The following is a 13,330-nucleotide window of genomic DNA, read 5'->3' as shown; positions in this document are numbered from 1 at the left end:
GGCTCACATGTCACCGTCACTCACTTCTTTATCCTTTCGCCAAAGGAAGCCACTTCATCTAGGATGTTCTGGACACTGACACAAACCTCCTGGATGGCATAGATTTTATTTATAAATCCCTTTTTTTCACTGTCCTAAAATGCAATAAAAAAGAAATTCTGTATGAGTAAAGGTATTCTTCATTGCTTGAATTATTTCTGTTGTCCCTCTCTTGCATTTTTAAACTTAACTTCATTTTTGTGTGTATATAAATGGATAATTGGAACCCATGAAAATATCAGGATTTTAAGGAACATGAGGAGAAAGGGGACCCAGCGTCATGGATTTGTACTTATAAAGACAGCTGCAAAGCAAGAGCCTCGGGTTCCTTTGCTCTTGCTCTGGATGAGCAGAACATACATTTGGGGGAGGAAGGTATAAGAGAGAGGGGAGGTCCCAGAATTACCAAACCCGGATTCTACAGTGCTTCTGGATTCACCGAGACATACTTAGCGGACCCAGCTTCTTGACCCCACCACCCATAAACCTAACTTTTGTTGTGGCTCTAGATTTTTTCAGCAGCAGAGAATGCTGGATGCACTTGAGATTTGTGAGCAATGAAAACTGCAAAAAAAAAAAAAAAAAACCACCAAAACCCGGAATCTACTATGTGGATACTACTTAGATCATATACAAACTAAGCCTGACCACCTTCTTAAAAATAATAGTCATATTTTATACAGTAGTATATGCTGTATTAGTTTTTTTTTTGTTTTTTTTTTTTGTTTTTTTTTTTTTTTGAGGCGGAGTCTTGCTCTGTCGCCCAGGCTGGCGTGCAGTGGCACTATCTCGGCTCACTGCAAGCTCCGCCTCCTGGGTTCACGCCATTCTCCTGCCTCAGCCTCCCGAGTAGCTGGGACTACAGGCGCCTGCCACCACGCCCGGCTAATTTTTTTGTATTTTTAGTAGAGATGGGGTTTCACCGTGTTAGCCAGGATGGTCTCGATCTCCTGACCTCGTGATCCACCCGTCTCGGCCTCCCAAAGTGCTGGGATTACAGGCTTGAGCCACCGCGCCCGGCCATTAGGTTCTAACTAAACATTTTTTCCCCTTTTTGGTGCTTAGTTCATTTTAAAACACTGAATTTAAGCAAAGCTGGTGTGCTCCAGGTCATGGATGGGTGGAGATTAAGCATTAAATTTAAGCACCTAGAGAGTGGAGTGACCTTAGGAGAAATGTGCATATTTTGCAATTTTAGACTCAAAGGAAGAAACAGTGGTGGCCTTTCACAATTGAAAATTCTGCTTAGTAGCCTGGCATCACAGGCACTTGCCTAGGCTGTTTGGTGGAGACCATCCAACCCTGATTCTATGACTCCATTCCTCCATGCCAGCTTGAATATCTATGGAAATGTAGATCCAATTTCATTACTTTAACTTCTTTTGAACACTTGCACACTATGCCAGAACACTTGAGACCTCATGTGGCAGTCAGTGCTTGCTGAAAGCAGCCAGGAAGCTAGAATAATAATGTCATGTTGCACATTTACATACTGACTTTCATTTCAGAAGAGTCTAAAGCACTCTACACTGTGAACACTTGGCCAGGGCTGGCATCCCGCCACTTCAGAAACTGCAGGCAAGTGAATGACAGATGTGTGTGCCTCCTCCAAGGACAACAGGGTACACTGGGACCAAGGACATGGAGGCCAGTTTTATAACGATCTTTGGTATAGATACCAGTTACTTAGAGTCTTAATTTTAAATTTAATTCACATGGGAGAAATGTGTCTATTATTCATCTTGCTTATGCCAAAATGGATTGTCAATTAGGTAGACAAGACGCATAAAGCTTAAATAGTATTGGGAACAGTTAGCTACTCAGGGTTCCCTACTGTCTTCAGAAGTCACCATTCACTTGTCATGACAGACGTTGGTCCATCAATTTATCTTTCACACTCTCCAGTGAAAAAAAAAAAAAAAAAAAAAAAGGAAAAAAAAAGTTAGTTTCACCTATACAATTGTGCACGTTAGAGTAAAATGAGTAACCAGTGGCTTTTTCCTGTTCCTTTCAAAACTAGAAAGTTGGTCTGCCCCAACTGTGTGTTCCTTAGTATTCTCAAGCACCAGCTAAGTTCATTTATGTCTGTGAAGCAAAGTACTCATAAATATTTATCCACATACGGAATAAGTCAAACTGGAGTTGAAGCATGCTGGTTGTACAATGGAAGTCCACTGAGAATGTCTTTCACCTCAAAATTATGTGAAAAAATATTTCACAGAAACAAAATATATGAAATACCTAGGTAAAACTTCAGCAGGAAATGTACAAAATATATAAAGTTTTTTTTTTTCCAGTTGAATATATAGGCTTAATGAAATTTCAGGCAAATCCTAATGTTTAGATTGGAGAAAACGGGGAGAACTTAATAGTGTTTTTAAAGTTTGTTGGACAAATAAATAGGTAACTAGCTAAGAAATTTTACAAAAAAGTAATCATGAGAAGGCATTCTCTTTACCCGATATTTAATTAAAATGAGATATGGGCATCAAAAGACTGGTATATGATAAGGTGCCATGCACAAAGGAAATAAGTATTGTTACTGGGCATTTAACTGGGGAAAGTTATGTTAAATCCTACCTAAAATAGACATTCACATCTGAGATAGCCAAAATCTATCTTAGTATCTGTCTCAAATAGCCCCCAATACATTCCATATTAATGTTAAGAAGTTTTTTTAAAAACAGTATCTACCATAATGAAGTTGGCTTCATCCCTGGGATGCAAGGCTGATTCAACATACACAAATGAATAAATTCATCACATAAACAGAACTAAAAACCACATGATTATCTCAATAGACGTGAAAAAGGCCTTCAATAAAATTCAACATCCCTTCAAGTTAAAAACTCAATAAACTAGGTATTGATGGAACATACCTCAAAATAATAAGGACCATTTATGACAAACCCACAGCCAATATCATACTGAATGGGCAAAAGCTGGAAGTATTCCCCTTGAAATCTGGCACAAGATAAGGATGCCCTCTCTCACCACTCCTATTCAACATAGTATTGGAAGTTCTGGTCAGGGCAATCAGGCAAGAGAGAAATAAAGGGTACTCACATAGGAACATAGGAAGTTAAACTGTCTCTGTTTGCAGATGACATGATCCTGTATCTAGAAAACCCTATTGTCTCAATCCTAAAGTTTCTTAAGCTGATAAGCAACTTCAGCAAAGTCTCAGGATATAAAAATCAATGTGCAAAATTGCTAGCATTCCTATACACCAACAGTAGACAAGTAGAGAGCCAAATCATGAATCAACTCCCATTCACAATTGCTACAAAGAGAATAAAATACCTAGGAATACAGTTAACAAGGGAAGGGAAGGACCTCTTCAAGGAGAACTATAAACCACTGCTCAAGGAAATCAGAGGACACAAACAAATGGGAAAATATTTCATGCTCATGGATAAGAAGAATCATTATTGTGAAAATGGCCATACTACCCAAAGTAATTTATAGATTCAATGCTATTCCCATCAAACTACCACTGACATTCTTCACAGAATTAGAAAAAACTTCTTCTTTAAAATTAATATGGAACCAAAAAAGAGCCTGTATAGCTAAGACAATCCTAAGCAAAAAGAGCAAAGCTGGAGGCATCATGCTACCTGACTTCAAACTATATTACAAGGCTACAGTAACCAAAACAGCATGGTACTGGTACAAAAACAGACACATACACCAACAGAATAGAAAAGAGATCTCAGAAATAAGACCGCACATCTACAACCATCTGATCTTTGACAAAGTTGACAAAAACAAGCAATGAGGAAAGGATTCCTTGTATAATTAACAGTCCTGGAAAAACTGGCTAGCCATATGCAGAAAACTGAAACTGGACCCCTTTCTTACACCTTATACAAAAATTAACTCAAGATGGACTAAAGACTTAGATGTAAAACAAAACTATAAAAACCGCAGAAGAAAATCTAGACAATACCACGGGCGTACGCACAGGCAAAGATTTCATGACAAAAACGTCTAAAGCGAACATTCTGCTTTGCAACCAACATTTTGGTTGCAGTGAAACCAAAGTAAAAATCAACAAATGGGATCTAATTAAACTAAAGAGCTTCTGCATAGCAAAAGAAATCAGAGCAAACAGACAGCTTACAGAATGGCAGAAAATTTTTTCAATCACTCTGACAAAGGTCTAATATCCAGAATCTACAAGGAACTTAAATTTACAAGAAAAATCCATTAAAAAGTAGGCAAAGGACATGAACAGACACTTCACAAAAGAAGACTTACTATTATTTTCGACATGAAGTTTCTCTCTTGTTGCCCAGGCTGCAGTGCGATGGTGGGATCTCAGCTCACTGCAACCTCCACCTCCCAGGTTCAAGCGATTCTCCTGCCTCAGCCTCCCAAGTAGCTGGTATTACAGGCATGTACCACCACACCTGGCTAACGTTTTGTATTTTTAGTAGAGACAGGGTTTCACCATGTTTGCCAGGCTGGTCTCGAACTCCTGACCTCGGGTGATCCACCCACCTTGGCCTCCCAAAGTGCTGGGATTACAGGCGTGAGCCACTGTGCCCAGCCCAAAAGACATTTATGCAGTCAACAAACTTATGAAAAAAAGCTCAACATCAGTGATCATTAGAGAAATGAAAATCAAAACCACAATGAGATACCATATCGTGCCAGTCAGAATGGCTATTATTAAAAAGTCAAGAAACAACAGATGCTGGTGAGGCTATGGAAAAATAGGAATACTTTTACACTGTTGGTGGGACTGTAAACTAGTTCAACCATTGTAGAAGACAGTGTGGTGATTGCTCAAAGACCTAGAACCAGAAATACCATTTGACCCAGCAATCCCATTACTGGGTATATACCCAAAGGAATATACATTATTTTATTATAAAGATACATGCACATGTATGTTAATTGCAGACTATTCACAAAAGCAAAGACATGGAATCAACCCAAATGCCCATCAGTGCTTAAGTGATAGACTGGATAAAGAAAATGTGGTACATATATACCATGGGATACTATGCAGACATAAAAAGGAACTAGATCATGTCCTTTGCAGGTACATGGATGGAGTTGGAAGCCATTATCCTCAGCAAACTAATGCAGGAACAGAAAACCAAACACCACATGTTCTCACTTATAAGTGGGAGCTAAACAATGAGAACAGATAGACAAAGAGAGGGGAACAGCAAACACTGGGATCTGCAGGTGGTGGTGGCGGTGGGGGGCAGTGATGTGGGGAGGGAGGGCATCAGGATAAATAGCTAATGCATACAAGGCTTAATACCTAGGTGATGGGTTGATAGGTGCAGCAAACCACCATGGCACATGTTTACCTATGTAACAAATCTGCATGTCCTGCACATGTGTCCTGGAACTTAAAATATAATTAAATTTTTTTAAAAAGTTAAAAGCAAAAATGAATTATGAAAAGACAATACAGGGAAGTTATTTACTGACCTTGGAATAGGAAAGAACTTTCTAAATGTACAAAAAGTAAAATAAATTACAAAGGAAAATAATTTATAGCAATGGTTACATAAAATTTAAAACATGTCAAAAGTCATAAATTTAAAAGGCTAAGTGGGAAAAAAAATCAACAAATGCTACAAATGATGGGATATTTCCAAAATAGTAAACATCTGAAAATGTTTTCACTGCATTTTTGTTTATGAAGGAGATGCATCAAAATATTCCAGTAATGGAAATTTATCTTCTTCATACCTTCCTGTAATATTCAAATTGTTTGCAATTAATATTTTACTTTTATAATCAGAATGTTTCCCCAATTGTCTTAATATTACTAAAGGAAGATGGTTAGAAGAAATAAATGAACTGGTACTTGGCTTGTCTATTTTTTATATTTTTATAAGCTATCTTATTTTTGGAAAGAAATGGAATATAAACACACTCATTAAGCAGTGTAAAGTGCTTTTCTCATAACTCATCCAATACTCACAACCATCCTACAATGTAGTTATTTTTCTCCACTCTACAGAAGAGAAAACTGAGGCTCAGAGAAAACGACAGAACTTGGGTTGGGACAATGCCTGGCTAACTCCAGAGTCTATATAATAACCATATGACCTTCCTATTCTATCCAGGAAGATTTCAGTTCCTACCAATAATTCCTTTGAGATAAAGAAAAATGATTTGAAAATGTTTCGAAAATGCAGACACCATAATCTAGCCTTGAGAATCATCATAGAGCTAAAATCTTGAGCAAGAGAATGAAATCCAGAAACTTGAAGGTAGAAAGTGAAAGATGTGTTAGAAACCACCAGATTTAATGTCAATAATGTAAGCAAATATTAAGTGCAGGACCTTCATTAATAAGATGTGTCACTTGAGGCATCTGTGAAGAAAATTTTTAATAGCCATTTTAAAATCCAAGTGCTGATGTACGATTATTGGCTAAGGATTTTTAAATATTCGCTCAATCTTCATTTGCTTTGTTACTGCTGCACTCCCAGCCCACCGCCACTCCCTTACCCTCAACTACCAAAAGACAAAATAAGATGGTCTGTAATGTGACGCAGTTTTGAAAAGCAAATGCTTTGGGATAAAATTTTCATTTTAAAATCTGTCATCAAATTCTATATTCTTTCATTGTGGTCTCCAACCAATGAAGTAATTACTCTTTATATACAGTATAGGACCCAAACCTGCAATGGGTAATGGAATTGCTATGTTGCATTCCAATATTTCATACTGTTTTCAATAATGTTCAATACTTTATTGTAGAGAATAAATTGGTACATTCCTTTATTGTTGTTTTTGCTTTCCTTTTTAAAGCAGCTGGATGAAAGAAATATCACAGAGTAGTTAATCACCCAGTCTTGGTAGTGACACTTTTTTTTTTTTAATGCATTATTAATGTTTCTTTTGAAGATGCAAAAAAAAAAAAAAATACCTACAACAGCTATAACCATGAATCTGAGAATATGTGAGATTTATATTGCACAACTATTTCTAATGATTCTATACAATATTTCTAAAAGCTCTCTTATTAGGTTTTAAATAGTCCCTAAAACATCACTAACTGTAAAAGTTGAAGTACAGTGATTCTTTAATATATGCCTACTTTACTATGACATATCACAACAGAAAGTTAACTAGATTCTTCCAAAGTACCTACCACCTAGTTTTGAGATATTTAAGAAAATCTAAAGACCTAAATAATCAATAGGCATACCTTACATATTTGAAGAATCCTATTCATTGACTTTCAAGCCAAGATGACAGATTCTCCCCTTCATTGAGTCTGTTCTAAATGGGAACATGAAGCCAAAGTGATAGACATCAGGGGGTGAATATTCTGGGACTGGTTTTTCCTGCCGAGCTGCATCCTAGCTTAGTCATTAATACATTTAGGAACCCTGCCATAGTGGTCATTGTCAACCATGTTGAGAAGTTATCTGTTGAACACCTGTGCTGTATTAATCAGAATTAGCAGGTATGTAGAATATATTTGCTACAAATATTGCTATTATAAAATCAATGTTATTTCACTTTCTAAGGTGAGAGAGTGTCTTAGGAGAAAGGGAGAGCTGTTAAATCTTATGCTACAATAATGAGCATAAAATGGAACTATACCAGGGCATATGGTCACCTTATTATTTCCTGGAGACAGTATTCGGATTTGAGATACCTTCTATCCCAAAGAGCTAATTAATCTTTATCATAATTTTGCTTGTCCTTTAAAGTCTTGCTTACATAACCTTTGGCAAAAGGTGAATGGTAAGGCTGATATTTGCTATGAGACATAATTATTTATTATAGTTTACCATTGATTGGAGCTCTTCTTTGGACAAGTATAGACTCACATAGCATGACGTCTGAAATTATGTTTGGAACATGTTTATGTTTCCCGTGTTGGATGCTAAAGATGGTTTTGGTCCACTACTTTCTCTAGTTCACTTAGATGCTGTGCACAATAGACTTCTCAGATCTATACTTCCAACCTATGGAAAATACTTTAGATGGGAAGTATGGAGTGGATAAAGGCACAAAAAGAAGTGATCAAATGTTTTCTCTGTGCCAATCTTTCTTCTTTTTCAGATATTAAAAAACCATGTTTCAACCTGAATTCTGGAATACTGAAATTCTCAGAGAGCAGTTCAGCAATTCAGAGTCCCTTGGCTACTGAATCTTATCTAAGTGTCTTATTCAGTTCTTACTATATCAAATCTTGTGCAGTTTCCTTGGTGCCTTGCCTCTCTTCCTGATATTAGCCTTGAAAAATAGAAACACTCTATTGAGACACTGAGGCACTCAGAGTTAAGGTTAACAGGATAAATGGACACCTTTTAACAAGATAGTATATTTTTATCTCAAAAGAGTTCTCAAACATTTTGGCTTATGTTAAAAATAAAATTTTGAAATATTAGAGGGAATTCTTAACTATATGAAACCTTTTATGCATGTTTAGTTTTGTACCAGATGACTCAGTGTTAACTTGTCAGAGTCTATTTTAGAAAATGATGGTAAATTCTTTATAATGTTACACTGAGATTTTTTTTCCCCTTCTGCTGACTTGGCAGAGGTTTATTTTTTGTTTGTTTTTGCTTTTTTGCAGAATGAGTCTTTACCTGGTTTTAATATTTGCTTCCTCTTTTGCAAAGTAGCCTTATGCTTTTCAGAGCTCATTTCTACTACATAATTTGTAATAGCATTTAACTGTGCTTTACCTTGTTGACTTAATCTTATACATGTAATTTGCATGCAGCTTTAAAGGTGATTATAATGTAAAAAGAATTTGGAGAGAAATATACCCTGGGCTAGACAATGCAAACAACAGGCATTTTTAAGTGGCAGCTGGCACTCTAAGAGTTATAATAAAAGCCAGGAAGGAAAGAATGGAAGAAAAAAAAAAAAAGAATAAGTGAGGGAAGAGAACGAAAAAAAAGAGAGGAAGAGACAAAGGAGAAGAGGGAGAGGAAAACACGGAAAAGAGATACTCTCACAGATAGAAGGAAGATGAGAAGACTGAGAAGTTGACTAGGAGGAAGGAAAATGTCTCCGGTCAGAAGCACAAATGACAAAGTTAAGACAGAAACAAAACTTGCTAACCATGTTAACTTCTAAGTCAACAAAAATTATTTGTAAAAGGCTGTACATAAAATAATTTTTATTAAATGTAAATAAACCTTACAGCAAGCATCCAGTAATGCAGATGGACCTGTTGTCAGGAGGGAGAGTTCCCTGGAGCCAAAAACTGAAGAACCCCCCAACTTTTGCTTTGAGATGAAGTCTCGCTTTGTTGCCCAGGCTGGAATGCAGTGACTCCATCACAGCTCATTACAACTTCAACCTCCTAGGCTCAAGCAATCCTCTCACTTCAGCCTCTCAAGTAGATGGGACCACAGGTGTGTACCACCACATCTGGCTTTTTTTTTTTTTTTGGGGGTGGAGAGAGGGTCTTGCTGTGTTGCCCAGGCATTCTCAAATTCCTGGGTTCAAGCAATCGTCCCACCTTGGTCTCCCAAAGTGCTAGGATTACAGGTGTGAACCACCACACCCCAGCCAAGAAAACCCTTTTTAACTGTCCTGCAAATATAGTCAGCCCTCCACACAGTGGGTTTGCGTCCATCGATTCTACCAATGGGCAGTTATATCAGAGACTTGAGCATTCACAGAGTTTGGATACAATTTTGGTATCCATGGGAGGTTCTGGAACAGATCTCTCAAGGATACCCAGGGACTTGTATTTGAAAGGTCTTAAAAGAACCTTATCAATATCAAAACCTTTGACTTAATCGCCTGGCCAGCAGCCAGGAAAACGGGGCCTTATAGATTATCCCATCTCAGGCTCTTGTCCCAGAAGTTCTGCTTTCAGATGGACTCCAAGTGAAAGGGCCAAAGAGGACTAGTTCTAGGCTAATTCTGATAGAAGCCACAACAGACGCTGTGACACTTGGGCTCCCAAGTATCCAGAGATTCTGGAAAATAAGTAGCAAAGGCTACTTTCAACCAAGATAACACAAATTTTGAGATAAGAATTTGTATGCCTCACAGGGTTTTCTGTAAAATCAAAATGAACAAATTGTGGAAAGGTTTTGAAATGTGAAAGCATGTGAGCCTGTGAATTACATTGAAAATAAAGCACAAGAAAATGTGGAAGCACCATCAGGATTACAGGTCACTGACTGTCCTTAGACCTCAATTGAAAAGAAAAGAAAAAAGAAAAGGTGAAATAAGATGTTTCCTAAAACCCCTCCTGGTTAGGTTTACTCATTTTACAGATAAGATAAAAAGGACTGAATAGTCTCAGCCCTTCAGAGTCAGTTGAAAGCTTATTTGAGAATACTGTTGGTGGGTGGAATTTCTCCTGCTCTTTCCACAAGCTCAGTAGTTAAAGCTTGAGTGAGAACACCAAAGCTTGAGTGAGCTCAAACACTGAGCTCATTCTTGAATCCAGATAGCAAATGCTGGGCTAGGTTTTTTTTTGTTTCTTAAATCTCAACTTCTAATGAAAAAGTTGTAGATGTATGTTTGTTTTTAAAAAATCTTCTTTCGAAATTGTTTACTTCATTTTTCAAATATGTGTTTAAACATGGTTGAAAACTCAAATGCAGAACTGAGAAGGCAGTTGAGAGTTTAGAGAAGGTGGTGGGCACTCTATAATTCTAGATGACGACATTTAGAAGATGAGTGGATTTCTTAGTAACTGGCTCTCTTGCTAAGTATGGTTCAAATGCTGCTTCCATCATTTTCTTAGCTAGGTGATTTTGAGCAATTTATTAACTTCTTCATCTGTAAAATGAGGATAATAACTCAACCTACCTTTGTGATGGTTATAAAATTAAATTAATCCATTAAAGCCATAAAATCCACAAATATCTGGAACGTAGGAAGTACTCGGTAAACATCAGTCATTAACAATTTGAAGAGACTGAAAAAGGAAATCCTGCAACACTTTTAAAAGTTAAATTGCATTAAATCTCAATAAAGATGATAGAATTTTCTCCCTTGTATCTCAGGAATATTATTTCATGCCTGTAAAACTTCTTTGTCATATGTATCATCATATATGATCCTTACAACCATCACATGAGGGTGATGGATATTATTCTCATTCCCAACTTGAAGAAACTAAAGATCAGTTGCCTAAAGATCCACCTCACACTTCTGCCTCAATTCATGCTCACTCCTTTTGGGTGCCTCCAGTTGTATGTGTTCTTATCTGAGATATGGGACTTGAAAAATGGCACCTGAGCAGAAGGTTCATCTGTTTACAGTATTCCTCATCCACTGGAAGTTGTATGTCCTCTGAAGGCCACTGGTTATACTCATAAGATGCATGCCTTTTACCATGTGATTTTTATCTGTTAATGCTTATTCAGTTAAAACTTAGAATCAGTGAGCTGTTCTTCAATAAGCCTCATGACTGAATCAGCGCTAGAGTTATTTAATCTTAAATAGCACAAGTTCTGTTGCTAATATACTTACTAGTACAGTTCTTAACTAAAGAAAGATTCCGATTATTTTATTATGATTATGTCTTTTGTATAAGTTACAAAAAGTCATATACACAAGGTATGGGGCCCTCAAAGTTTTTTTCTTAAATAGATTTGTTATGAAACTAATCACATCATTTATAGGACTTTATGGCTTATAAAGCATTTTTAATTTATCTTTCCACTTGAGATGGCAGGGTCATATGGTTCCTCCATTTTACAGATAGGGAAACTGAGGCTTGGAGAAGCTAAGATTTCATTACTAGTTAAAAAGAGTTCCTGGGACTGTAACCCATGTCTCATGGTTGAAATTGGGCTCCTTTCAGGTCACTGTCAAAAAGCTGTCGAGTCCCATATGGTATTTTTTCCGTACATTGTTTTAGATATTTAAACTTGGGTCTTCCCCAAAACTAATCTTGAGTTATAATCAAATTGTGAGAGAAAAGAATCATATTAGTATTAGAAAAACAATGCTCTTTGTGACATCTCCACAACCAAGTAAGGACTACTTTGTGAAATCCAGAGGCTATTTTTCTTTACAAATATTTTACAAGCCAAACTTGTACCTTTCTAAAAAGGCACATCTGTTGTAAATTACTCCCTTACAGAAAGAGAGAATCACCATCCCTTCTCCCCATCTGAGCTTAAAAGAGATTTGTTGACATATTCTAAGGCTAGCACAGACAAAACAGCACAGGAAAGAGGTGGTGGTCAGCAGGACCAGGGTTTGGCTTTGCTTAAACTAATTCCACATGCCCCATGACCATTAGCTGTTTTTTATTTCCTGCTCTAAAGATCCGTAGTGAAAATAATCTGGGATAGGGAAAAGCTGCACTTCTTATTTCTTCCCCCAACAAGATGCTGTGTTAGCAAATAGAAGATATGAGCCACCTTCAGCAAACCAAGGTCTTTAATAACCCATTTTTCAAACACTACTGGTATTTCCTTTCCAAACAAATATGGACTGTGATGTGACTGGAACCAATTTAATCATTTGTATGGTTACAATTGCCAAGTTTCTGGAAATAATCGCCATTTAAATACTGGATAATATTTTTATATGAAGTTAACAACAGTTTTATTGCTATTTAATTTCCATGATTTGTTTGTTTGCTGTACATCTTCAGTGTCTGCGAGCATGACGTTTGGGGATAGGGAACAGTCTTAAGAACAAATCAGGATAAAAGCAATGTCAAAGTCATGTTAAAGGCCTGACTTGAATCTACCAAACAAGAAATTAGCATTAGGAAAAAATCATTTGCTCCACCATGTTGGGCTTTTATTTCTCAATTTCCTTATAAGCAGCAAAACAGTAACATCATCCACCATTTTCAGACCTTGGCATAATGCAGGAAACCCAGAATAGGACTGAGAATTCAATTGTCCTCCTTAAGATAATAGGGTTCTTCAATAAAATTCAACAAAACATAGCAGATGTCTGTATAAATAAAGGGCCTGGCAAATTTGAGGGGAACTAGGCCATCTTTCTCTATTGATGCCATATGTAGCACATACCTGAATAACAACTTAGTGTTCTATGGGATGCTGCTGATATATGGGGTAGGCCTATCCCCTAAACCCCTTCCTTACTGCAGAGTAAATCACTACAACAGGCTTATTCTGAGGTCAACCTGGAAGAAAATTCCAAAGGCCTACTTTATTTAGCTTATGATAAAGTTGGTTACTTAGTGGTGTGGATCATGGTGCCTTGCAATTTATTTGAGGGAGAAAGGGCAAGAAAAAGATGAGAAGCAATTTCAAAAGTGTCTCAAATTCTTAAACTCCTTAATTTAAGATGGCTGTTGGTTTAACAGGATAAAACAAGTTCTTTAGAAATGGTA

General features: G+C 36.9%; 1 protein-coding gene across 16 annotated transcripts in view; it reads right to left on the bottom strand.

Moving 5' to 3' along the window:
* MCTP1 (multiple C2 and transmembrane domain containing 1) overlaps positions 1–13,330 on the bottom strand; it is a 595,101-nt gene that overhangs the window by 10,915 nt on the left and 570,856 nt on the right. For all 16 annotated transcript variants that reach the window (XM_007978702.3, XM_007978722.3, XM_007978744.3 and 13 more), the window contains one exon: positions 25–134. In XM_007978702.3, the coding sequence (XP_007976893.1) occupies positions 25–134 (110 nt within the window). The remainder of the gene's footprint in view (positions 1–24; positions 135–13,330) is intronic.

The sequence above is a fragment of the Chlorocebus sabaeus genome, chromosome 4 (assembly GCF_047675955.1).
Source record: "Chlorocebus sabaeus isolate Y175 chromosome 4, mChlSab1.0.hap1, whole genome shotgun sequence".
NCBI classification, from domain to species: domain Eukaryota; kingdom Metazoa; phylum Chordata; class Mammalia; order Primates; family Cercopithecidae; genus Chlorocebus; species Chlorocebus sabaeus.
The sequence above is the reverse complement of the archived record's forward strand: the minus strand, read 5'-3'. Positions and strand labels throughout refer to the sequence as shown.